The 26,640-nt window shown below is 42.5% G+C and overlaps 1 protein-coding gene across 3 annotated transcripts in view; it reads left to right on the top strand.

Moving 5' to 3' along the window:
- The window catches only part of USP13 (ubiquitin specific peptidase 13), a 77,789-nt gene extending 53,740 nt beyond the window's left edge, over positions 1-24,049 (top strand). For 2 of the 3 annotated variants that reach the window (XM_039487848.1, XM_039487850.1), the window contains exons 11-21: positions 3,500-3,625; positions 4,766-4,919; positions 7,055-7,229; positions 10,528-10,616; positions 10,984-11,106; positions 13,916-13,942; positions 15,799-15,942; positions 17,508-17,674; positions 19,456-19,618; positions 22,674-22,758; positions 23,384-24,049. In XM_039487848.1, coding sequence (XP_039343782.1) covers positions 3,500-3,625; positions 4,766-4,919; positions 7,055-7,229; positions 10,528-10,616; positions 10,984-11,106; positions 13,916-13,942; positions 15,799-15,942; positions 17,508-17,674; positions 19,456-19,618; positions 22,674-22,758; positions 23,384-23,477 — 1,347 coding nt within the window. In that variant the 3' untranslated portion in view covers positions 23,478-24,049. The remainder of the gene's footprint in view (positions 1-3,499; positions 3,626-4,765; positions 4,920-7,054; positions 7,230-10,527; positions 10,617-10,983; positions 11,107-13,915; positions 13,943-15,798; positions 15,943-17,507; positions 17,675-19,455; positions 19,619-22,673; positions 22,759-23,383) is intronic. The other variant, XM_039487849.1, reaches the window with a different exon arrangement.
- Positions 24,050-26,640: the final 2,591 nt, after the last annotated feature.

Raw genomic sequence — 26,640 nt, 5'->3', positions numbered from 1 at the left:
GTGGGGTGACTTTGTAGTATCCTGGAAGCAAGCCCTTAGTTACCATGAAAATACAGTGCTGTCTTGCCAGACGCATGCTATAGAGGTTTATATCTGTGCAGCTGAATAACCTCAATTTACTTTGACGCTGTTTTGGCAGTAAAATTTTGGATCTAGTTTGTATTCGTGTCCCTGCCAACCTTTGTTACCCAGAGCCCAATACAGAACATGAAATTTAAGCAGAGACCAACCCTCCCTCCCACCAAGGTGGGATGTTTGGAAACAAAAGGTCAACTTGTAATAGATACTGAAGATAGTGTGTCTGGAGGGGAACTTTCTTTCTTGGAAGAAGCATCTGTGATAAAACCAAGATGTATTTTTAGATATAACAGAAGCTGGACATACTTTTGTCACAGAAATAGAGTGACGGTTGCCGTAGTTACCTATATTATACTCCTCACCACCCCCACTTTCTTTCTGATGCTACAGAAATTTCACCCTATCCGATATTCTTATTTAAAAGGGAATTTGTCAATAGACAGATTTTGAAAAAGGTGGAATCTCTGGTTTGCAACTGTGGTTTGCATCATCTAAAATCACATCTCAATGAACGCTTCTCCTGAATGATTGCTTTGCCAGTGGTTTAGTCCTCGGTTTACAGAAGCTTTGGTGAATCTGCTTGCGTTTCATTTATTAAAAGTTAAGAACGAACGTTAATGCATCATTAACACTGAGAAATGGAGGATACAGTTTTCAAGAAGTTCAACACCTCAGTGTTAAGGTGTCTACAGCGACTAACTTGTTGCATATCCTACGGATGTTTAACAAAACAAAGGGCAATGTCTTAACTTTCACATTTAATGGGCCGAGGGGGATTAGCATGAAAACTGCATCTCCACCTTAGCTACAGCATTTGCTACTGTGAATGTTGTAATAAACTATCCAGAGCTTTTTGCAGAGTAACATTTGGGGCTAATCTCTGCCAGTTAATTCAATAGAAAGAGCGCCATCCACGGGCACAAAAGAATATGCATTGTTCATAATTTAGTAGATTCAAATGTCTTCCTGTTTAAGCAGTTTTTAACGTGGTGTCAGGAGTGAAACAGTTTTTACTGTTTTAATTCTTTGTTTGTTGTACTAGGGCCTTGTTTAGAAAGTTGCTGGTGTCGACATTTCCCACTCTCGCTCCCTCTGGTGGAGCTGCACTGGTGGCCTTGCAATGGTGGGAATTTTGTAGATAAATGCAACTGTAGACCTAGTGCACATTTTGCCCTCCAAGATGTTTGCTCTGGCATTTTCAGTGAATGAGTATAATTGTGTAGGGATTTTTGGCCAAACCTGTAAGACTGTTTCCTTGACTCCTGTTTTTGTGTGTGTGTAACATGAATGTCACATCTTACTCATTAGCATTTTTCACCGAGTGCAGACAGGCCTTTAACATCCTGGGTCTTTGGAATCCAGCCATAAACTGTCAGTGGGTGCCGCCTGTCAAAGCATTTGTGCGAGATTTTGAGCGGTTCAGTCCGCTCTATATATAGCTAAACTGTTTTGCAACTGTTGATGAGGAAAGTATGCCCGGTAGTCTATAAATATTCCTGGTTCTGTGGCGGTAGAACCTTCTTTCCACTTCTGTAAAGCAGTTTAGGAAGAGCAGTGGGCGACTTGGAGACATTTCAACATAAAAAAGAGGCCCAAAGTCTATAGAGTCACCAGGAACTGATTTTTCATTCAGGACTTTGCCACTGATCTTGTCTTTTGGCTTAAATTGATCATTTCCCTCTGGTGGGAAGGGCTTGCTGCGTGTGTGAGATCCTAGTCTCGAGAATCTGGCACATTTGCACATTTTTCTTCTCGCTACTCAGATGGTCGACTAAAAGTTGCATTTAAATGGCAATGGGGCTTAATTCCAAATTCAGTGCAACAAAAATCTGGGAAAGCCTCGTTGGGGCCAGGCAGTTTGCTTGCTTCTAAGTCCTTCTGTCTTAGAAGGAAGCAGGATATATAGTTTCTCCTTTGATGCAGGGCAGTTGAGGACACCAGTATGATACACAACCCAGTATTCAGAAATTCCCAGCGCTACTGAGTCTCTAGATGTTTACAGAAGCCCTTAAAGAGCATCTGAGTGTAATGATATTACTGATGTACAGCCAGCAGCTGAGCAAGCATTGTAAACTAAGGGCCTGGCTCTGAGCTCCATTGATCTAAAAGGAGTTAGTCCTTGTTTATACTGGTGACACTGAGATCAGAATTGGGCCTTCTGAGTGAAAGTTTCCTTTAAAAATGTGGTTTACCTGTGTCATATTTCATGCTGCTTCTCCTATATTGTAATGGGGTGGTAGCACCACTCTACTTACTTGTTTATTAGCCTGTTTTTCCAAGTGCTCTAAAATACACACACTAGTTTGGATTGTCTTGAAAATTATTGTGCCTTGTGGGGGCCCAATCTAGGATTAGTGGTCAAGTGATAGAGAGGAAGCCACCTTGAGGCACCCCTCCCCCCATAGTCCCCACTCAGGCACTATTCTTTACCATAATTTCCTCAAAATACCACCACTTCCTTAAAAAACAAGGGAAATTCACTGTCCAAAAACCTTAACAGAGAATTAGGATTGACTGGCAGTGCCTCATACCCTTCCAGAATGCAGGCTGCACCTGTGCTTAAACCTCTGTAAACCAGGAATTACAGAATTAAGGTTCACACCATCCCCAGCCTGCATCCTTTACTCTGCCCACTTTGAGTGAGGCCCCAACTTGCCCTTGTCAGACATCCTAGCACGCTTCTCTTCCGGAGGATATGGGGCACTGCGGGGACAGAGCCCACAGGGACTGCAGGAGAAACTGTCAGACCATGTTCTCACTAGGGTGAAGTCACATTTTGGGCAGGTTTAATGAACACCAGCTAGCTGCATCTGGCCTAGATTTGACCTACTCTGCACAAACCACCTCTGAGTTGCCAGTTGTTACCACCTCTGGACCCTTGTCCTAAGGATTCCCTCTGGAACAACACCTGCACTTGCTTCTGTCATGTAGCGTGCTATCTCATGTAAGTACTATTGTAAGCACTCCCCGCACCAATCTATGCAGCTGTGCTGAGCGCAGTGAAGGGCAGTTGGAGTGTGCAGATAAATGAATACTTAGTTATTCTTCAGGTCTTCTTATAAGGCAGCCCTGGCTGAAGCATAATTACAGTGGCTCCACAGGAGCTCTTGCCAGCTTTAGGGGACACAGAGGTGGGGCGCGGTTGATGTATACTGTAGTTCTTTGTTTCCTGGTTTTCAGAGATTTAAGTATAGGTGCATTTGCCGTTCTGGAAGGATACAAATCACTGCTGGTCAATTCGAATGCTGCATTTTCAAAGCTTTTAGGCAGTGGATTATGAATCGCATTCAGTGGCATGGCTTCATTTCCTGTGGCACTTTAATCATGAAACCTAACTTTTAAGGTTCAAGCCAGTGTGTAATTCAGACCATTGTGCACAGAAGTGCTTTTCAAAAATATTTCTCTCTTCATTTGTTTTTAGCCTCAACACAATGGAATTTCTCCTCGAATGTTTAAGGCATTTGTAAGCAAAGGGCACCCAGAATTCTCCTCCAATAGACAGCAAGATGCACAGGAGTTTTTCCTGCACCTTATAAACCTAGTAGAGGTGAGAAAGTGTTCACTAGCTCTTCTCTTTATCTCTGTTTGACATGTTAGGGGATGAGAAACAGGACAGTATGTGATCTCATCATTTTTTTACAAACCCTTTAAGGCCTGGGCTACATGAGAATTGCACTGATTTAACTAAATCAGTTTCTAAACCAGTGTAGTCCCTTTCAACAGCTTCCCGGTATACAATTACAAGTTGTCAATATATTTATAATTATGAAGACTGTGAATGTTAAATGGAGCAGGTATTATTATTATTCCACATATTTATATCCTCTTCCGAAGCAGATAAATCACCCTGTCTAGCTCCCTTACAAATCTCAGCTGTATGTTATTGAATCATTATAGGGAAGATGGATTCCCATACTGAAAGCAAAGTGTCTGTGGTATGAAATGTTACTTCCATTAAGCTGCAGCTCAGTGCTACAATTCAAAAGAGTCAACACTGTGAATGCTAATGCTTTCTTTAAGGCATTGAAAAGGAAATTTACAAAGGAGACAACCAATTACAATTTAAAGCATACCTCCTCCCCACCCTCTGGGATTAAGGGTGTTTGTTCATGTGTTATGCTCTGTGTGAAGTTATTCAGATCTGTGTGCATAATGTTCCATGTCCCAAAGCATGTGCACTGATTATGGGGGTTGGGAGTCGATCTTTTTCTGCAAGTGCCTGATAACAGACATTAACTTGCATAACAAAGAGAAGGTATATTATTTGAGTGGCATTCCAGCTGGATAATTAACTAAAATTTGCTTGTTCTGTTTCAATGCAGTTCTCAGAGCATAAGAGTAATAATCTGGTTGCTGAAAGGATTCTGTAAGGCACATTCTAACCAACATATTTACTGTAACCTGCCTTCTTTCTGCTCCCTACTGTTTCTTTCACCCCATGCAGCATATCTCTATTAAGGCCCCCATTCTGCAAGTTACACTGTGTGGGCAGACATTTGTCTCTCCTCACGGATGTCAGTGGCAACTTCCAGGCTCATGCAGGGCTCTCCCGGCATGGACTAACATGTGGCCCATAGGGCGTGAGCTCCTTGGGGCAAAGGTGGTATCTTTTGATGTCTGTAAAACAGTCTGCACACTCTGGGCTCTGTGATGCTACTCAAGTGATCAGGTCTGATCTTCTCTTCAGAGAAACCGCATTGGCTCAGAAAACCCCAGTGATGTTTTCAGGTTCCTGGTGGAAGAACGCACACAGTGCTGCCAGTCTAGGAAAGTCCGATACACAGAAAGGGTAGACTATCTCATGCAGTTACCTGTGGCCATGGAGGCAGCAACGAACAAAGGTAAAGCCAAAAGAGTGCTGGTGGGCTGGCTTGTTGGTGCTGTCTGTCTAAAATCAATAAAGGAAGGCTAGTAGGGGATGGGCTATGGTTAATGTAATACTGTGTCACTGGGTTGGTTGGCAGCAACCTGGATCGATCCTGGGATCTCTGAATCTTGGAACATGAGCATCTACTACTTGAGCTAAAAGACCCAGTTTTGTTAGCCAGGGCAGTAGCAGGTTCATTCACCTTCATAAGTGGCCCATCCACATTGAGTTGGTGGTGGGCTACATAGAAGCTAATCAAGAACACAACATTCCAAATCGGCTTCCACGCCTACAAGGTGTACATATGTGTAGACTCAGGGCCCCAGGTCTGCCTGAGTATTTCCAGAGCATGGGGAAAGTGCTGCAAAATGAAGAGGACGCCTCTTTCAGAAAGCCTTTGAGAAAGTCCCACAGCAAAGGCTTTTAAACAAAGTAAGCAGCCGTGAGATAAGAGGGAAAGTGCTCTCATAGATCAGTAACTGGTTAGAAGATAGGAGACAATGGCTAGGGATAAATGGTCAGTTTCCACAGTGGAGATGGGTAAATAGCATGGTTGCCCAAGGATCTGTACTAGGACCCAGAGCTGTTTAACATATTCATAAATGATCTGGAAAAGGGGTAAACAGGGAAGAGGCAAAATTTTCAGACAGTACAAAATTACTCAAGATAGTGAAGTCCAAAGATGACTGCAAAGAATTACAAAGGGATCTCATAAAACTGGGTGACTGGGCAACAAAATGGCAGATGAAATTCACTGTTCATAAATGCAAAGTAATGCACATTGGAAAACATAATCCCAACTCTACATACAAAATGATGGGGTTTAAATTAGCTGTTACCACTAAAGAAAGAGATCTTGGAATCATCGTGGATAGTTCTCCGAAAACAGCCACTCAATGTGCAGCGGCAGTCACAATATGTTGGGAGCTGTTATGAAAGGGATAGAAAATAAGACAGGATATAGCATAATGCCACTATATAGATCCATGGTATGCCCAAAGCTTTAATACTGCATACAGTTCTGGTCACCCCATCTCAAAAAAGATCTACTAGAATTGGAAAAGGTACAGAAACGGGCAACGAAAATGATCACGGGGTATGGAATGGCTTCCATAGGAGGAGAGACTAAAAATATTAGGTTGTTTGGTTTAGAAAGGGTGGTTAGGAATGGCTGGGAGTATTGGTAGGGTGAGGATGGGGGTTGATACAATGATAGGTTGTGGTGAAGTTGTGAGGGGCCCTAAAGGGAAAGGCAAGAAGTGTGTGTTTGATGTAGAGGTGAAGAGGGGAGCCAGTGGAGGGACTCAAAGAGGGGCCCTCTTGTGGTCAGTAAATTATCCTTGGTTTTGCTGTTCTTCACTGTTTCTTTCACATCAAGATTTAGTAGATTTTAAAGTCATAAGAGGCTATTTGAAAATCTAGTCTGTCCTCCTGCATAACAGGCCGTAAAATTTCAGCCAGTGGTTCCTGCATGGAGCCCATAACTTGTGGTTGAATTAGAACATGTATTTTAGAAAGACATCCAGTCTTGATTTGAAGACTCCAAGGGAGGATTTACCACATTCCTTGGTAATCTGTTCCAACAGTAAATGTGTTCTGTTAAAAATTTGCATCTATTTCCAGGAGTTTATAGCTCAGGAGCTTTTAGTTTTGACAATTATTGGTGCATCTGGCCATCACTGGCAAGGGAAGCACTATAGTCCTGCCCAATATATAGCCTTGACCAGTCAAGAAAGCACAATGGAGGGGTAGACCAGCAATGGTTTTCAGAGTCTAATTGAGCTGAGAGGCATAGCCATTTGCACAGAAATAAAAACCCTGCCATGAAGATTTAATCACTTGTTTCCAAGTGTTTACACTGCCCTGTCCTCCATGTGATCAGAACCCTGTTAACCAGAAATGTGTTTAAAACATGGCTGTGATCCTGATGCAGACAGGATCTTGATATCTCCTGGACATATTTAGACCCATATAAAAGCCCATGTGTCGTTCCCCTCCCACCCCCACCCCCCCCAAAAAAATGGTGGCGAGAAGTAAGACTGCAGTGAAAGATACTGTGGCAGATGCATTGTTCATATAGCCTTCAGTGTCATGTCTGCTTTTGATCAGATGAATTAATTGCCTATGAACTGAAGAGGAGAGAAGCAGAAGCTGCTAGGAGACCTCCGCCAGAGCTCGTCCGTGCCAAGATCCCTTTTAGTGCGTGTCTGCAGGCCTTTTCTGAACCAGAAAACGTAGAAGACTTCTGGAGCAGTGCCCTTCAAGCAAAATCTGCAGGAGTTAAGTAAGTGTGTGGTTCCATATTAAAAGCACAATGTGTTCATAGTATAGTTTATTTTACCACTTGGCTATGATACAGCAAGAAATAGACAGTGATGCAGAGTCAGTTATGGATCAGGATTGGTGATGAGGCTCATGAATGTAAAAGGTGCAGATTAGTACAGCTCTGCCCCAGGAAGAAGTGTAGTTCACCTTTGTAATGACCCTCTGAGCAACAAATAAATCATCTTTGTTGAACTTCAGAAATGATCTTCATTTGGATGTTTGTAGCAAAGCTTGTTGTTGTTGTTGTTCGTTATTTATTTCTGTTACAATAGCACTGAAGAGTCCTGGTCATGGAGCAGGACACTGTTGGGCTTGGTGTTGTACAAACAACAAAAGCCTCTCCTTGTCCCAACTTGCTTACAATCTAAGTATGGACAACAGATGGATACGGACAGGCTGATGGGGGAGTACAAGGAAATAATGAGATAATATTGGTGTTAGGCCGGGGTCTCAGCCCGCCAGCAGCCTAACTGTTGTCAAGTGTCTGTAGGCATCGTGAGAAGGGAGAGTTTTAAGGAGAGATTTGAAGTTGGATAATGAGGTAGCTTGTGGATGCTTATAGGGAGTGTAAAACTTAGTGGCTTGATAAGTTTCTGCTCACCTTTATAGGGTTACCATACGTCCATATTTTCCCAGACATGTCTGACTTTTTAGTTCTTAAATCGCCATCCAGGAGGAATTTTTAAATATCTAAAAACGTCCGGGAAAAAATGGATGTATGGTAACCCTATGTCCAAAGTCCCTGGGCTGGCAGCGCTTCCTGGGGCAGCTCCCGGTGCCCAACCACCGGCAGGAGCCTGCAGTGTGGGCGGCCCCGAGACACAGAGGCGGATGGGGGTCTCCGCATGCTGCCCTGGCTCCCTCCTGCCTGCGAGGGCGGGGCTTGCAGGCACCAGCAGCGGGCAGAGAGCCCCACCCCGACCCAACCTGACCTGACCCTAGGAGCCAGAGGGACCTGCCAGATGCTTCCCAGGAGCCATCCCAGGTAAGCACCTCCGGGACTCCCCACCTCGCCCCCCTGGCAGGTCCCTCTGGCTCTTAGGGTCGGGTCGGGGGGGATGGAGGGCTCTCTGCACGCTGCTGGCGCCTGCAAGCCCTGCTCCGCAGCTCCGGCAGCTCCCATTGGCGCTTTTCCCGGCCAATGGGAGCCACGGAGCTCGCACTTGTGGGCACAGCACGTGGAGCTCCCTTGGCTGCCATCTGATCCTAGGAGCCAGAGGGACCTGCGGCAGGAGAGGTGAGTAAGCGAGCGGGGCGGGGTGAAGAGGCGAGCGGTGAGCAGCGGGGGTTGAGTAGCTGAAGGGTGAGTTGGTGAGCGGGGCTGGGGTGAAAAGGCCAGCTATGGGCAGCGGGGGTTGAAGAGGCGAGCGGCGAGGGAGCCAGCGGCTGATGGGCGGGCGGGGGTGAGGAGGCAAGAAGCGTCGAGCCAGCTGCAGGTGGGGGTTCTTGGGGTGGGCATAGGGGTTTCTGGCAGGGGAGTGAGGAGGTGAGTGGCAGGTGGGAGGAGGCGCGCGGTGGGTGGTGGACTGAGGAGGGATGCAGCAAGCCAGCGGCGGCCCGGGGGTGAGGAGGGCTGCGGTGGCGGGGCTGAGCGGGAAGGGGGTGGGGCCTGGGGCACAGTGGGGGTGGAGCAGGGGAGGAGCAGGGGTGGACTGTGGGTGGGGCTGACACCCCCCGCGGAGTGTTCTCTTTTTTGAATGTTCAAATTTGGTAACCCTACACTTTTAGCCTGGGTCCCATGCAGTAGCTAGTGGTAGAGATCTATGTTTCCATACAAGAGACCAAGTATGGATCTCCAGCCCTTGTCTCTTGTTGTCCAGCTTTGTCTGAAGATGCTCTAAAGCACCACATGCAGCCCCTAGGCAGAATAGAGTGGAGAAAATGGAGGTAGTTCTTCCTTGATCAGGCTGTAGGGATGAAGATTTCAAATCACAGAAAGGGCAGTACTAAAAATTTGGTTTCTGATATATGTCTGAATTTCAGCCAAAATATCCCAGCATGACTATCAGTGTTGTAGAGTTAGGATACATTTGTAATGCTTAATTATTGTTACTTATATGGTGTTTTACAGGCAAATATAAAGAGGAGGAACCTGCCTCCATGCGGTTTACAATCTAAAGTCAGACGAAAAATGTAATAAAAAGGGCTCGGACACAGAAAATATTGGGAGGTCAAAGGAGAATAGAAGGAGGGATACAGCCACAGGGGGCGTAGCTTTATGCCAAGAAGAAGTGTTAAACAATTGGGGTATTAAGAAGCTTCAGTGTGTCTTCAGTAGTATCAGAGGGGTAGCCGTGTTAGTCTGGATCTGTAAAAAGCGACAAAAAGTCCTGTGGCACCTTTTAGACGTATTGGAGCATGCTCCAATATGCTCCAATGTGTCTTCAATAGTAGTGAGGAGTGGGTGAAAACTGGGCCCAGCAACTGGTCTGTTTTGGTAGACTGCCTTCTATTGTTAGCAATGGCAGCAATTGGTGGTACTCTTTAGTGTACAGTTTCTGCACCATATAGAAAACAGGCAGACAAACACACTTGGAGGGAAAGAATGTAGGAAAAACCAGAGTGTTTCATACATTAACTGTGAGCATGTTGGTAGTAAAGAATATTCTGCTGTTTTAAATAGAGGCAGGATTAGGTTGCATTTAAAAGCAAAACAAAACAGGTCTTCAAATGTATTTGTACAAAAATAAAGAAAAACACTTGTTTTCCTTAATTCCTTAATAAAAATAGTGAGCATTCATATAGTCCTTTTCATCTGTAGATCTCATTTAGAAACAGCATTGGAGTCTTTGGGTGCTTGTAGGTAGATTACCTAATAGCCAATGTTCCTATTTGTAAAAAGATAATGTCATATATATAAAAATCACAATGTCATCTTTAGAGCCTATGTAACCTGTATTTTTAACCTAATGCCCTAAAATTCTAGCCACTTGGAGCTACTTGGGTGAACACATAGCACTGAAAATTTATCCCCACAACAAGGAGGTTCCCAGAGCTTGGGCTCCGGTCCAAGAGCTCAGGCTGTAGCCTGAGCCTGAACGTCTACACCACAATACAATGGTCCCTTAGCCTGAGCCCCATGAGCTTGAGTCAGCTGATATGGGCCAGCCACAGGTGTTTAATTGCAGTGTAGACATACCCACAGGTGTAAAACTTTTCATGTTAATGTCGCTTAGACCGTGGTCTGAGACATCGCAATCTGTGTTCCGTAATCTTGTTGCCCTGTTTTATTGACATAACGTTCTTGTGTTTCCCAGAACATCTCGCTTTGCTTCATTTCCTGAGTACCTGGTAGTGCAGATAAAGAAGTTCACCTTTGGCCTTGACTGGATACCCCAAAAGCTTGGTATGTATCTTGCCTGCTTTCCTCTCCCTCATTTGGTCCAGGTTCTCTTGGAAGGGCTATGTACATTGGCGAGTCTTGAGTTTGTAACAAAATCCAGTGGGTTCCTCTTTTCATAAAGGGCCAGACCAGAACCCCAGATCTGGGGAATAAGAAGCCAATTTTACATAGTCACTTTTCATTGTAAAAGTGTTCTTTAAAAAGTGTCCTGAACTTCTCATTGGTAACTCCGACTAACAGTTTAAGGGAAGAGAATCGTGGCCATGTGTGTAGCATGTGTATTGAGCTCCCCTCGCTATAGCATGTAAATTGCAATACAATGTACATGTGCTAAAATGCATCAATAATCTTTTCCTCTCTGGGTTTGCAGATGTTTCCGTAGACATGCCAGACCTACTAGACATCAATCACCTCCGTGCCACGGGACTACAACCAGGAGAAGAGGAACTTCCCGACATTGCTCCACCCATTATCATTCCTGATGACCCCAAAGGTACTGTCCTCTACCTCCGGGATCTCTCCTTCCATCCCGCCTTCCTCTGCTTGGATAGTTAGTCTCTTTTTCTTCACCTCTCTGCTGGTTCATGTGAAGCCTCTTTTTGGCTGCTGCACTCCACCTGTGCAGGCGCGAAGCATGACTCTGTGAATGAGAATAGAGTGTAGATAGGATTGGGACACACTAATAATAATGCACTTTTTGCTGAGCACCTGCAGCTCCTATTGGTCGAAATTCAGGCCATGGATGCTGCTGTCATACCTCTTAAGAAGCCTTGAATTAACTTAATCCTGTTGATAGTATAAGGAATTCACACTGTTCTCTGCAAGAGGGCAACTGAATATTTTAATTCCCTTTTTCACCCTCTCCACTCTGTCCCCAGCTTGTGTTCTCATTCCCTCTAGAATCTTTACAGGTGTCTAGAACCTAAGTACATCTAGGAGAGTCTGTAGGGCTTGACTCTAGGACTTTCAGTGGCATCACTCAGAGAGCACTTACTTCCTAGTACCCCTCATTATTCGTATTGGTGTTATTTGTGTCGTAATAGCACCTTAGAAGCAATCAAGGCTTAGGCCCCATTGTACACATGCATAATGGGAAAAAAAGTCCCTGTTCTGAAGAGCTCGCACTCATTAGTGTGTAGTAGATATAGAGGGGCCAGATTCAGCCTTTGAGTACAGGCTCACGGTTCCCATTTAGTCTCATGGAATCGTCATGCTTACTTATTCCAGCCCATAGGGAATATAACTTCAGCTTTGATGCCTACTGTGGAATCAGTGGTGGGTGCCAAAAGTGGAGTGGAAATTCAACCCAGTCATTTCTTGCTTTTGGGGGCATGTATATCTGAACCTACTTACCATGGTATTTGTGCTAACTGCCATAAAAAAACCAATGATAAACTAACCTTGGCGTGACTTTGGCTGAATAATAATCATTATCTGATGTGTGCTCACTGGTGTACAAGGCATGGTCCTTGCTCTCAGAGTCTTAAATCGGGCAGTAAGGTTCTTGCCTTAGGATCTCGACATCATCTTATCCAGTCCCAGCACCATCTATTAGCATGTATCAGAGCAAACATTGCTTGTTGGTGGTGTACTTAAAGGGGAACAGTGCACTTCTTCAAACCAGATTCCTTAATCTGCAGCACAACTATGTTTAATACACCAGGGGTTATGTAGATTAATAGATTCCAAGACCAGAAGGGACCATTGTGATCATCTAGTCCTTTATAACACAGGCCATAGAACTTCTCCAGAATAAAACTTTGAAAGACACTAAATATCCTCCCATAGGTTAAGTCTGAAAGTCTGCCAATTCTTCATTGTAAAGAGCAGGAATCATTATTTATTATTTGTATTGCAGTACACCGAGGAGCCTCAGTCATGGGCCATGTCCCCTTTGTGCTAGACACTACTACAGATGTTTAACGCAATGTGACGACATCTTGAAATAATCCATTTCTAGATTAAGCCTGTCCAGTAAAAGCTTGCTTCCTCCCCACTTTGCCCTGACAGTGAAATGTTTTGTAGCTAGTAAATTCTCTTTATTATCCTATGACCTTAGACACAGATTATTGAAATTTGCTTTATGATGACTCAGGTTTTGGTGTTTAAATATTTAATGTGATACTAGAAGAAATGATGCTACTCACATTACAGGATTGGCTAATTTGTTTACTTGGGTACTAATAGTGCTGTTACTGCAGTGAGCTTTTCCAAACATGGAAGAACGCCAATCTCTAAAATGTATTTTGGTGTTAGAGTAGAGGAATACACAGACGTATAGTGATTTCAATTTTGTTTCCCCTCTCCAGACTACTCCCTATGGTTTACCATGGCTTTCTGGGCATCTCGGCCTCCTTGAAACTTGCATTTTCACTTGTAAAGGCTAAAAAAATTGGAGCTTTACCTTTTATAAATGAAAATAAAACTTCAGACAGCTTTTGCTGCCTCACTTCATCCACGTTGGTCTTGCTATGAGGTTTACTTACTGATTCAGCTGCCAGAGCCATTGCATTCTAATGAAACAAGCAACTTGCAAAAGGTGCTGGGAGAGGGGTTCACTCAAATCTTAATACAGACAGTTTGTATATGCCTTTCTATATGTAACGTGTACCTCAACTATACTGACTGACCCCTCTACCCAGCCCTCACTATTTGGCCAATTTCTTGTAGGTATAACCCACGGGTCAGTGTAGCTCTATCACCGATGTGTCGGCCTAGATGGTGGCTGTCACATAAGCACCAAAGAACAAATGGGCTTTGAGGAGGGCTAGGAAAGGGATGAGGGTTACTAGCGTTATGGCTAAGTTCAAGGAAGGAGTAAGTGCTAAATTAGGAACTGTTAGCCACTCCTAGTTTTAACGTCCTCAGGTGCAAGTAAAACTTCTCAATGTGTCCGCTACCTCATTTTGTTAGTCTTATGCCCTCTCAATCCCAGCCTCTTGCTTTACGTAAAGCATCAGCTAACCATGCCCATCCTGTAATGTCTGGGTGTGCAGATTATATTTTGGGGAAAGAAACAGTTCAGTTTTGTGGTACAATATTCATAGCATCATGGCCTTCCTGGTTTAAATGGGGTTAGGCCCGTAATTATCCCATTTATTATTGGATTACAACACCAGTGATGCTCTACTTTAATAAGCATGAGATTATCTTTGTGAGCTTCCATCAGCACAGTGCACACTGCCCTTAAGGCACCAGACTTTTTTATTACCCACAAAATTGGCCCTCTTTCTTTTCAGTATAGAGCGTAGCTGACTGTCATGCAAACTCACTTCTCCTAATTTTGTTTTCTCAATTTCCAGATCGCATGATGAACCATTTCATGGAGCGTATGTATCTCATTTTTCTCCCCAGCACATTGTGCTGACATTTTGGCTGTTCAAACACATCCACGTGCTATAGTCAATTAATGGTAGTTCTGTCTACACAAATATGCATGGCGCTTTTCCCTGTGTGTGCACTTCAGTGTTCTACTTGTGCCAGCGCTGACTTGCACGCATTTGGGTATCTGAAGGACCTATTGTAGCAGCGTGGTGCACAACACATGAGCAGCCACAATTTCTGGTGTGAAGTCCGATTTTTATAACTTGGGGTTAATTCACTTTGGACTAAATCCTGGTGTAAAAGATTTGAGCCAGATGCACTTTGTTGTCATTGTTTAACTTAAAACACAGTTAATTGGATTGGAAGACGTGCTCTGAAATTACGTGTGATTTTTTTTTGAGTTTTATTAGTAGCAATTTAGGATAGTTTTAGATTAAAAAGCTCAATTTTTAAAGTGTACGTGGGGCATGATCCAAAGTGCATTGAAATTAATGCCAATGTCAATGGGCTTTGAATGAGGCCCCAGTTTAGGAGGTTGTCGGTATGCTTTTCAGAGATGCCACTTTGTATTCTTTAAACATTGATATGGCCCATGCAGGGCTTATCTAAACTGCAAATGGGGAAGGGAATTGAGGGGGCTGGTTATAAAATTGTTGTCCCTGATCCTGCTACATCACAGTTGTAATTTGTATGCCATGATCTGACCCAACACCTTGGATCTTTGCTATAACACTGAGATACACCTATATTTGTGTGGGAGGTCTGAGTCCCAGCTCATGTAGACATATGCATGCTAGCTCTGCTCAAGCTAAAAACAGCAGTGTAACTTGAGTGGCAACTCGGGCTTGCTGCCAGAGTATATACCCAGGTGCTAGCTTCATGTGAAATACTGAACAATAGTGATGCTTAGTTGGAACATTTTGGGGGAGATTATATTTTTTTTGTCTCCATATCACAGTATTGTTCTGTGCTCCCCTGTTAAAATGCAACACCATGACCAAAAAGAAATACATTATATTTATATTTGAAAAGTAGCTACAGAGCAGAATCAGTAGCTGTTTTTCATATAGGGTGAAATTCACACCAGTACAGAAGGTTTACATAAAGCTGTCCCTGTGATTTATGCCCCAGGTCTTAAGTGATATGGGAGGCCTTAACAAAACTCTGAACAAAGTGAGGAGCAGTCCTCCTCCTATTGACATCGATGGGAGTTTTGCCACAGTCCTCAAAGGGACAAGATTGGTCCTATCATGTGTCTTTTATAATTTGATGGTCTGGAGGATTTTAGCCAATGTCTCACTATGCAGACAACTTGACAAAAAAATTAGAATGATTTCTAAACAGAATGTCACAGGTGCTGCTTGTAAAAGCTGTTATAGTCAGAGAGAGAGAGAGAGAGAGAGAGAGCTACAGTATTCAGAGTATTGAGGTGTCTTCACCAAGTGTCACTGCTGCAGATAAGCTACTTGTGCTCCACTACATCAGCCGTGGTGTCATTACAGAATTGACTGTCCATCTACCAAGAGTAGCAGATCTAGTACTCTTAGAATCTCTGACGGGCCTGCACTTAAGTGGGGGGTGACTTGTTTCCTATAAATGCTTTTTGTAAAACACTTCGGGAATTACTCAGGGTGAAAGACGCTCTGTGTAAATCATTTAGATAAAAAGCTATAAATAAATCACTAATTGCCATTATAGTGATTTGCATAAAGCTGCTTTTTTTTTTAATGGATGTTTGTTTCCTGCAGCATTAAAACAAACCCAGTGATATGATGTATAGGATGCTACTTCCTATATAATAACAAATATTACAGGAATGGGCTGATTTTGACTTTACTCATTAGAGTCTCCTCTCCTGTAGCTCCGGATATGGATGAATCTTCAGTGATGCAGCTAGCAGAGATGGGTTTCCCCTTGGAAGCGTGTCGGAAAGCTGTGTACTATACAGGAAACATGGGTGCTGAAGTGGCTTTCAACTGGATCATTGCACACATGGAAGAACCGGGTCAGTAATCTGAAGGGTTTGAACGAGACCTCGCTCTGCTGTGCATCTTACTTGGGTCACTATAAATTGTAACACCATGCGTGGCAAACAAATTGGATCATATCCCGTTTGTCAAGGTTTCTTCCCCCACTCTGAACTTTAGAGTACAAATGTGGGGACCTGCATGGACACTTCTAAGCTTAATTTACTAGCTTAGATCTGGTACACTGCCACCAGCCAGAAGTTAGTGTCTGGCACACTCCCTGTCCCCCCAAAACCTTTCCTGGGGAACACAGATCCAAACTACTTGGATCTTAACACAAGGAGAAATTAACCATCCCCCTTCCTTTTCCCCCAGACTTTCCCCTCCCTGGGTTGCCTTGAGAGGCTTCACACAGATCCAAACTCCTTGGATCTTAAAACAAAGAGGAATTAACCATTCCACCTCCTTTTCCCCCCCCCCACCAACTCCTGGTGAGTCCAGACCCAATTTCCTGGATCTTAAAACAAAGAAAAATCAATCAGGTTCTTAAAAAGAAAGCTTTTAATTAAAGAAAAAGAAAAGGTAAAAATTATCTCTGTAAAATCAGGATGGGAAATGCTTTACAGGATACTTAGATTTATATAGCCAGAGAAACCCCCCCTAGCCTCAGGTTCAAAGTTACAGCAAACAGAGGTAAAAATCCTTCCAGCAAAAGAAGCATTTACAGGTTGAGAAAACAAACAAGACTAACACGCCTTCCTGACTAGGTACTTACAATTTTGAAACATGAGACTGATTCAGAAAGATTTGGAGAGCCTGGATTGACGTCTGGTCCCTCCCAGTTCTGAGAACGAACAACCCCCAAAACAAAGTACACAAAACAAAGACTTCCCTCCACCAAGATTTGAAAGTATCTTGTCCCCTTATTGGTCCTCTGGTCAGGTGTCAGCCAGGTTTACTGAGCTTCTTAACCCTTTACAGGTTAAAGAGACATTAACCCTTAACTATCTGTTTATGACACCTTTGAAAACTGGAGAACACAGACTTGTCATTCTCCTGAACTAGTGCTCCATTACTATAAACCTGATACAGAATCCAGTCCTCTGAACACACACCTGGCACCCATTGCCCGGAGAAGGCACAGCACACCCATGTTGCACCAAAAGAGGTATCCTGTCCCCAGTGACAAAGTAGCTGGTGCTGAAAAGCAGCGGTGGGTATACAGCCCCTTGCTGCTGGTCTTGGGGTCAGAGTTGGGTATGCAGCTGTATGCCTACCAAGTATGGGTTGTCTAGTACTTGGGTTTCATGTTGGGCCCTGCTATGATAAACCTGGCTTCTTTAATCCCTGGATGTGCCACCATGTCACTTTGCTGCATTGGTTTCACCCCTGTAGCACACGCACAGTGTGGAAGAATCCACATACATGCCTTTCTCATGTGCATACTCCTTCTCCTGCTTTTTTGGGCCTTCTATGCCCCTGCTGTCCAGATTTGGCCCATAGAAATGAACTTTATACAGGTATTGTTGCTATTCTCGAGTTTCCATTCATTGTTAGCGTATGTATTGATGGGGTAAAAAAGTGAACTGTTTGTCTTTTCCAGATTTTGCAGAGCCATTAGCTATACCTGGCTATGGGGGAGTTGCTTCTGCTGGAGCAGCTGGTCTAGGGGCTATTGGGTTAGATAACCAGCCTCCAGAAGAGATGGTAGCTCTCATCACCTCCATGGGATTCCAGAGGAATGTAGCTATTCAAGCACTCAAAGCAACAGTGAGTCCCAAGAGAAATTTTGGAATTTATTTTTTTTAAGGATGAAAAGACACATGTGCAAGGAAACTCATGAGATGTGCTCATGAAGGAATTCATAATTTGCTGGTGGATGTGGGGAAGCGAGGAGAATGGGGTCCTGAGGCAAGGTTGGCCCCCAAGATAGATTGTGACGGGGTGAGGAGCAAGGGTATATGGATTTCAGGTGACTGTTGAGTTGGATGTGACAAAGAAGGGGAAGATAGGAAGAACTTGACTCCCCTTCCTATCTGTTCTGAAGCATTCTGAGTGAATGAGAGCAGTGTGTCCTGAGGATGGGGTGCTCCCCAATTCCTTTCTTTGGGGTGTTTGTTGAAGAGTTGCAATCCCATCTCACATGACTGTGTTCTGACTCACCGCTCACAGTTATCCAGGTACAGCAATCTTTTGGCCCTTAAGAGACACCCACCATGAGAGAGGAAAGGCCTCTTTCTAGGTGCTGAAGAGAAGGGAGGCTTTACCTTTGTTTCTCTTTATATCTGTTCTGTGCCTCTCCAAAGCCCACCTCCATTTGGGATGATAACCAGGGAGGAGGGGGAGTTAACACTGGGCTCTTCTGCCTTCTTTTCTATGTTGTAATTTTCCATTAATACTAATACTTCCTCAGACAGCAACTCCTGGGCTGCACTGCCTCCTCCCAGCTATGCTGGGCTCCCATCCAGTGTGATGTGCCGGGGCACTCCAAGCAGCATAGTCACTCACAGACGGCAGTTTCCCTTTCATGTGTAGTTATGTGGCTTGCACAGTATTTGTGATCTGAATGCAGAAACCATAGGACTAGGCCACCGGCTTTCACTTTTATTCCTGAGCAGCTGAGTAGGCTGTGTGCTGGTTGGGATGCTAGCATGGGTGGCTGGCTGGCAGTGTCTGTTGAAGAACAGTGCAATTCAGGCCTTTCCTAGCCAGATCACTTACTCTTTCCTGTATGACTTCCCAGGACCTATTGGTTGCATTGCCATGGTACCTAGGAGTCCCCGTCGTAGGCTAGGACCCCACTGTGCTAGGTGCTGTACAAAAACAGCACAAAAGGACTGCCCCTGTCCCAAAGAGCTTGCAACCTAAGTAGTGGTAAGCAAACCTTCTGTTCCAATAAGGGAATATGCCTATCAAATTAGGTAGAGGGCAATTACAAATGTCACCGTTCCTGGATTTTGTGTGTATTGTAAACTACTATTTTGATTTAATAGGGATTAAAAGATCTAAACTGGCTTCACTTTAAGCCATTTATTAGAACCTAAATCCCAATCCCAGCCATTTTTTATCCAGCATGGTGAGGGAGGGAAGGTGCATTGGAAATTACAGCTTTGGAAACCAAATTCTGAATGCCTCCAGCTAAATCATTGTGATTATTTATAGGACTGATACAGCCACTTTTCGCATCAAATATAACTTTAAAAGCCCGTGTGCTTAAATTAATACTGTTATCCTGTGTAATCCAGCACCCTATCATTATTGGCAACAGCATATAGAACACTGAGCAAAGAACCATTCAGTCCGTGTGGTGCTGAAAATGCTGCAGGGAATCATTTAGTACTAAACAAATCCAATTATAGTCCTAGGTCAGGAGATTTGCACAGTGCCTGCTGAATACTCATCTCCATAGAGGCGCAGTGTGTCTAGCTCAAATGGACTGAATGCTGTTGATCTCAGTCCTTGTTCTGCTTATTTGAAGATCAGTGTTTGTATGGCAGCTACAATGTTAATGAATGCACTAATGGCTGGTGTTTTGCTCATTTGACTGCCAGAATAATAATTTGGAGCATGCACTGGACTGGATCTTCAGCCACCCTGAGCCCGAAGAGGAAAGCGAGTCTGCTTCAGATGTGATGGATATGGAAAATAATGCTAATGCCAACATCCTTGCAGAGGCAGGTTCAGAGGGGCCCAGGATCAAAGATGGGTCTGGAAGTAAGTTCCCCTCCAGTAGTGGCTTTAGCTATCATGCTGCAATGTTGCATCCTCATGTCCATCTTATATATTATATCTAGAGCTCTTCTCTCTCTCTCTCTCGCAAAAAATGAGCTTCACTGAGTGTTTGGAGTGAAGTCCAAACAATTTGTTTTTTAATCCTGTCTGTGCCACTGTGTGTGTGTGAGAGAGAGAGACCTTGGGCAAGTCATGTGACTTATTTGGGCCTACGCTTCCCCATATGTAAAATGAGGATGATTCCAGCTTTTCAAGGCTGTTGAGAAGCTTAAGGTTTGCAAAGTGCTTTGGCGTTCCTGGATGAAATGTGCTATAGAACTGCACAGTATTAGGATTCTCATTCTTATTTCCAGACCATTTGATGAGTCACTTCTTTCTTCTCTACTGCTTCTGTGAGAGGAGAATCTGTGCCCCACTTACAATAGCTGAAAATCTCTCTTAGGCCTTGTCTTCACTAAAGAAATGTAATGGATTTACATTGGCTATCTAGTCACTCCAGTGCGTGTCCCTAACATGGGCACATGAAACCAGTACACAGCATGATTTACATTGGTATAAAATACTTTGGTAAATTACCAGATTAAACTGGGCCGGTGCAACCAGCCTACATTAGGGGTTCCACTGATGTAACTCGATTGATACTTGGTTCATATTTCCTTAATGTAAGCAAAGCCTTGGAAAAGGTTGATTTTTGCCTGCAAAAGGGTAGGCAATTTCAGGCAAAACCTCCCAGAATCCTGTCGCCCTCATGTCTGCATCTTGGCAGGGGGTTAGACTAGATGACCCTTGTGGTTCCTTCTAACCCTGTGATTCTATGTCGTAGTACAATAAACCTCATGCTCTTGTGTTGGCATTGATATATCTGCTTTCATGGTGCATCGCCGCCTGGAAATCTTGCTGTCCCCTTTACTCGCCTACTTTGCATAAAATATAATTTCTTTCTTTCATTATGAGGGGGAAAATACGAAAATTCCATGCCTGGAGGGAGGAGGTCCCTAAAAGCTAATCAACCTTTGGAGTCTGCTGTTATTACAAACCACTTGAGCTCTAGGCCTTTTAGTTTATATGTAATCTGATAATCCATTTAATAGGAATCATTATCCTACATATCCATGCATGACTTCACTGATTTCTCTACTGGTTTTCCTCTGAGGATCTCATTGTCAGAAGTAATAGCGCTAAGTAAACCACAAGATGGGGCTATTGTACAGCAGCGCAGGAATGTAAAAAAGGCAAAGAATGATCATAAATCTAAATGCACTGGGTTACTGCAGCACAATGGTCATCTTAGGATAGTGAGTAGCATTTAACATTGCCTTTCTAAAGGACTTTAATACCCCCACATTAGTAACAGCAGTGTGCATGCTCTCTCCATCTGTCTATTTGTGTCCCCCAGGTTATTGTCACTGTAATATTCTTACAAAAATAGTCTAAAGACCACATCAAATAATCGTTTGATTTTGTTTCTCTTGTAGCTTTTTAATAAGTTTTTAATAACTTTTAAATAATACTTCACTGTAACTAATACAAGTGTTACCTAGTAAAGGCCAAGCTTGATTATCGCAATGTCTTGGGGACAGCGAATATATTTAGAGTGGAGGTTTGCAATGAAGAGCATGGGAATTAGATATGTGTAATCAGACTTTGGAGGATCTGACCCTGTTTTGACTGTCTGAGATTCCGATAATATACTTTGGTGCAGTAAAATGGCCTCAGAATTCCCTTTCTGGGTCAAAACCCAAATCATTCCCATTATCCAGTTGTTTGAAGGAGTGTAATCTGTTTAATTTTGGTCATGGCTGTATTTTGGCTTGGCAGAATTAAATTTTTAAAATAATTTCACTGGATAATTAATACTGATGGCTATTGTTAAGCTCCCCACTCCCTGATTCTTGTCAATTTAAATTTTCACAGTTGTTGGAAATTTTGGGGGAAGGAATGTGTGTCATTATTTAATGATGGTAGATGTTGAGATTCAAAAAGTTAAATCAAATAGTTAAAATACAAATTGTCAACATCACATGTTAAAATATATGTAGCAAATATTTTTACATTGACAGATCATACCTGTTTTTACTATTGATTTGCTAGTCCACTCATAACAAGCCTAATTCAAAAGTCTAAATCCATGGATTTTTGACCCTAGTAAGTTCTCAAACAGCATTTTTCTTCCTTTTGACTATTTGTAAATTTAGATGTTTATCAATGTCAATATATGTTCATCAATTTGTGTGCATATGGTGAAATCAATATTTACCAAAAAAATCTAATCATTTCAAGTCTAGTTATACTGTGTGGCATAACAAATACAGAGTAAAGTCTCCATCCCTGCTGTGCACAAAATCCTTCTCGTCAATTGTCCTAACAATGAACTCTTCATGGTTTTCTTCCTGTTGAGACGCCATGCCTGCATAATATGCTGAAGCTGTTGAAATTATTATCCAAGGGCTTCCCCAAAATTTTAAGAATGATGTATGTTTGTGCGGGTGATGGTGTTAGAAGCCATACGGAGGACTCAGTGTGCCCTCAGACCAAGGCTACTCTTGGGTTTAGTCCCTGTCTTTTTCATTTGATTTAGAGGAGTTCAAACATATATATCCATGAACTCAACTAATTTGTGTGCAGAGCCAATTTTCACCACCCTTCGACCGGGCTGTATCTAAATAGTATATCTTACGTTTCAGTGATGTCTTGTGTGCATCAAGGTTGAAATCCATACCCTTGTGCTGTCCGTTTTGTCTTTCATAGATTTGGTCATATGTTCATAGGTATAAGCAGATTCAGACAGTGTTGTTTGTACACAGACTTGTGTTGGTTTGTGCTGCATTCAAGTTTGGTGAAGGTAAGTGGTACACATGAAAGGAGACACCTACTGCTGGGTTAATAGAAAGTGTTTTTTGGGATGTGAGGTCTGAATCAAAGGTGCTTATATATCTGAAAATGCTTTTCTGTTTAAAACAAAATTGTCCCTTGGCTCTGTGCTGCGGTGTCAGCAACGGAGGAGTGACATTCATCATCTCTGATATTTCTTACGCAGGGTATGAGCTCTTTGGATTCATCAGCCACATGGGAACATCCACAATGAGTGGCCACTATGTTTCCCATCTCAAAAAGGAAGGAAGGTGAGTGGCTTTGGGAAAGGAAGGAAAGATTTGGTTTCTGGATGGCAGGCAGCTTCTGCATAGCATGTCCCCATACAAAAATATCCGAGTGTTCTGTTGTCTCATTCAATCAGTGGAATGAAGGCTGCAAATGTTATATAGAACTGTACTTGGTTTTCCGTGTGTGTGTGTGCGCGCGTGCTCATGCTGAGGCTACTGTAATCTATACTAGGGACTGGGCTGATATAATACCTGGTTATCTTTGTAGAGGGATATGTGTGCTCGCTGAGGCTACTCTAATCTGTACCAGGGACCTGGCTGACGCAGAACTTGGATTCTGTTGTGCTTGCCACCCACCCTCTCCTCTCTAGCTGTGCACCGAGCATTCTAATTTCTGGCAACTGTAAACCATCTCTGGTTTGCCTCCATGCCCTTTTCCTTTCTTAATTACTTAATTAACAAGAAGCCTGCTTCACCAATCACTTTGATTTTCATTGTGCCTCTTGTTTGTACGTTGTCTGATTAGATTTGAAGCTTTTAAGCGTAGAGATCTGGGAAGTCCTTAGTGTCTTGTTGGTGCCCTATTAAAGGAATTAATTACAGCACTTTAATCCTCTGGATACTCACCTTCCTATTTTCATTTCAGATGGGTGATCTACAACGACCTTAAAGTCTGTGCCTCAGAACGACCTCCCAGAGACCTGGGCTATATTTACTTCTACCGTAGGATACCAAGTTAGGCCTCAAATACGTTATTTGGCCTTAAGAAGCCATAAACCCTTTTAATCTGCCAAAAAAAAAAAGTATAAAAAATTTAAAAAAACAAAAAAACCTTGGACTGCCAAAAAAGCAAAGGAAAACATGGGATATTTATAGTTTATTTAAAAACACAGTCATTTGATGCCTTCTTAAGTTTTAGCAGGGAAATTTCTATTAGGTGGATATTTTAAATTGATATACATTAAAGGATATCTTAAGACTGTGCAGGTTACTAATGGAGTTTGCAAATAGCTCATGGAGAATATGCATTTGTTTTAGAACTACACTACAACCCGATTACTGCCCTGTGGTTCAGCTATGTTCTTGGAAGACCTTTGGGGAATGTACAGTTCTACAATAGTAGCTGCCCACTGCTTCCAACTGGAGAGTCCACACTAGTTCTGGATGTCACAAATTTGCCTTTGCTTCATGTATAATTGAAGGGGGGAGAAATTGTTTTCCATCACAGAATATGCCTCAGTCACGATATTATTTTCAGTACAATAAGGAATGACTTATATAGCTATGTATATTAAAATGTAGTGATACAGAATGTTTTGTTTTGCCTCCTTGATGCTTGAAATCAAAACACCAATGCAAAATTTGGAAGCTGTTAATCCCTTGTCAGTGCCCTATGCATTATGCCAAATAGAAATGGTGGGTTTTATTTTATGTATTTAATGTGGGTTTTTTTTTTAAACTCTTCCTGAAATCCTGTTGTGTTTTTTAAATTATCCCAAGAGATTCAGGATTGCAAGTGGCTGAAGGAAATAGATATGCTGATTTGATAAGTAACTCTACCACTCAGGAATAACAACCACCATTTTCCTCCAAAGGTGTTAAAAAAGAGGAGCAATGTCCCTTTAATTGTTGCAAAGAATTTTGTGCCCAGACCAGTTGAAACTGGCTCCATGACAAAGTGCTTGCAGTACAATTCTGCTTTTTGCCAAAGGTTGTTTAATTATTTAAGTTTCTTCCATGGATGGAGGAAATTGCTTGGTAAAATTGCTGATTTATTGATTTTTTTTTTAAATTCATAACATATCAACTTTCTAGAAACTTGCAAACACACTGATAATCTGATCTGCACAATGCACCCCTTATACATGGACTTCTGGGGTTTTTTGTCCACTTTTTGTCCCATTTTTTTCCCCATATTGTTTCCTTATTTCAATTTGAGTCATAAACAAGAAGGGGCCTGGGGGGGGGGGGGTTACATTGTAGTTGTTAAAAAAGTTCTGTTTTTTAAAAAATTACAATGGTGAATGTGTAATCTTTTTTGTTTCCAAAAAAAAGTTCACAGTACGTTGGCTTCTGCTGAGAGACCGTTGGTAAAATTGCCTCTTATAATATTACTGATCCCTCAAAATAAGTTCAAACAGTCAAAAGAATCCATGCAGAGCAGGAGAGGCAGGGAGTTGTAATTATGTCTTCTCTGCATTTAATGTCTGCAAGTTTAATAGCAAAATGCAGGCTATTGTACAACCAAAGGAAACCTGAATTTAAAGATGCTGGTTACAACTAGGGCTTTTTTTTAATGTCTGACTAAAAACTGTTCCCATAGTGTAACACAGTCTGGTATAGATCACTAAGCATGGTAATATAGGCCTAGTTTTCCTGATCAGTATTTGATCTGAAAAGTGGTACTAGATGTAGAGAGAAATTCTAGTGCAATAATTCTGTAGTAGTGTATGTGATGCCTAATCACTGGGAAAGCTTCCTCTATTTAACACCCTTCCAGGGACACTAGAATGGTGGTGTTTCACATTAGAAAGTGGCTCCCATAAGATTCATCTGCCTTGTCATTCTTAAGTATACTGTAGACAAAATAAAAATTGCCAGCAAATCTACTTGTTCCTACAGTATTTGGCTATTTGTGTCTTTCACTAGCAGTTGCCTATTCTGAAAAATGAATCAGGAAAGCATGCAGTGGCACATCCTGTATTTAAAGTGAAGGAGCTGAACTTTCAGATAGTTTTTTATTTTTGCTTTTGGCAGTAAAAAAGGAAAAGATCATTTTCATGCCCAGTTATATTTCAAAGAAGTGCAACAACAGCTTTCTCCTCTGCCTCATGAATTTAAAGGGCTATTTATAAACTGGAAAGGTCTGGTATGCATAACCTTTTTATTTAGAGACCTTGGCTAAGTTACAGATCATGGGGTCTTTACCGTGCTCATTGTTAAACTGGAAACATGGCAAAGCTCCTAGGAATAAGGATGGAGCATGAACTCTCACAGACCGTTTACTTGTATATAGAGATATCTAAAACTGGAAAGACCGTGTGTGTGTGATATTAATATTATATATTTAACATCAGGCACACTTAAAAATCTAGCAGGTGAGAAGGTGGAAAGTGATAGTTAAAAGAAAAAAATTAGCTGGCTGAAATAGGTGCATTTTTAGTGTCTGCATTTCTGAAATCCTTTTAGTGCAAGTATTGTTCAGCCCTTTGTGCTGCGTAAGCTACAAGTGGGCAAAAGTGCAGGGTGCAATAAAGGGGAAAGGCTGAATGATCTTTCATGAAGATATTGCATTTGAAAATACCTTGAAGTTCTCCAGCTGTTTGTGCATTTTGTCCCCTCATCACTGTTTTCACCTTCAGATATTCAATTTACTGTAAATTCTTTTTCTTCTCTTTCTTTTTTCTTCAACGATATGACTAAAGGTGAACAATGACATTGGTACATTAGGATGCAATCATCTGACTCTGGAACCTAGAGGGAGAGGTACACTTGTTTGATCCATTTAAGCCCTGATCTAGCAAAGCACTTAAGCGCATGCTCAGTTTCAAGAAGGTGGGTAGTCCTATTGATGTCAATACGACTACTCCCTGTGCTTAAGTACCTTGCTGGATCAGGGCAATAGGGAGTGACTTGAGCAATGGGTGATGGGAGGACTTGTGGTTCAGCTGGATTCCAGTAACTGTTTCAAGTTTTTTTGTTTTTGTGTTGTGAGCTTCTTGGGAGTAAAGGTTGAGGAAGAGTCACTTTGGCCCAGATCCTCAAAGGTGTTTGAGCTCCTAACTCCTATTGATATCAATGGGATTAAGGTCACTAAATGCCTTTGATGATCTGGGCCTTTGAACCTAAAAAGGCAAGTTATTGAATCAGCTGAATACCATGAATCAAGAGGCACAACGCAAC

Source organism: Mauremys reevesii, linkage group 9 (genome assembly GCF_016161935.1).
Source record: "Mauremys reevesii isolate NIE-2019 linkage group 9, ASM1616193v1, whole genome shotgun sequence".
NCBI classification, from domain to species: Eukaryota; Metazoa; Chordata; order Testudines; family Geoemydidae; genus Mauremys; species Mauremys reevesii.
The sequence above is the reverse complement of the archived record's forward strand: the minus strand, read 5'-3'. Positions and strand labels throughout refer to the sequence as shown.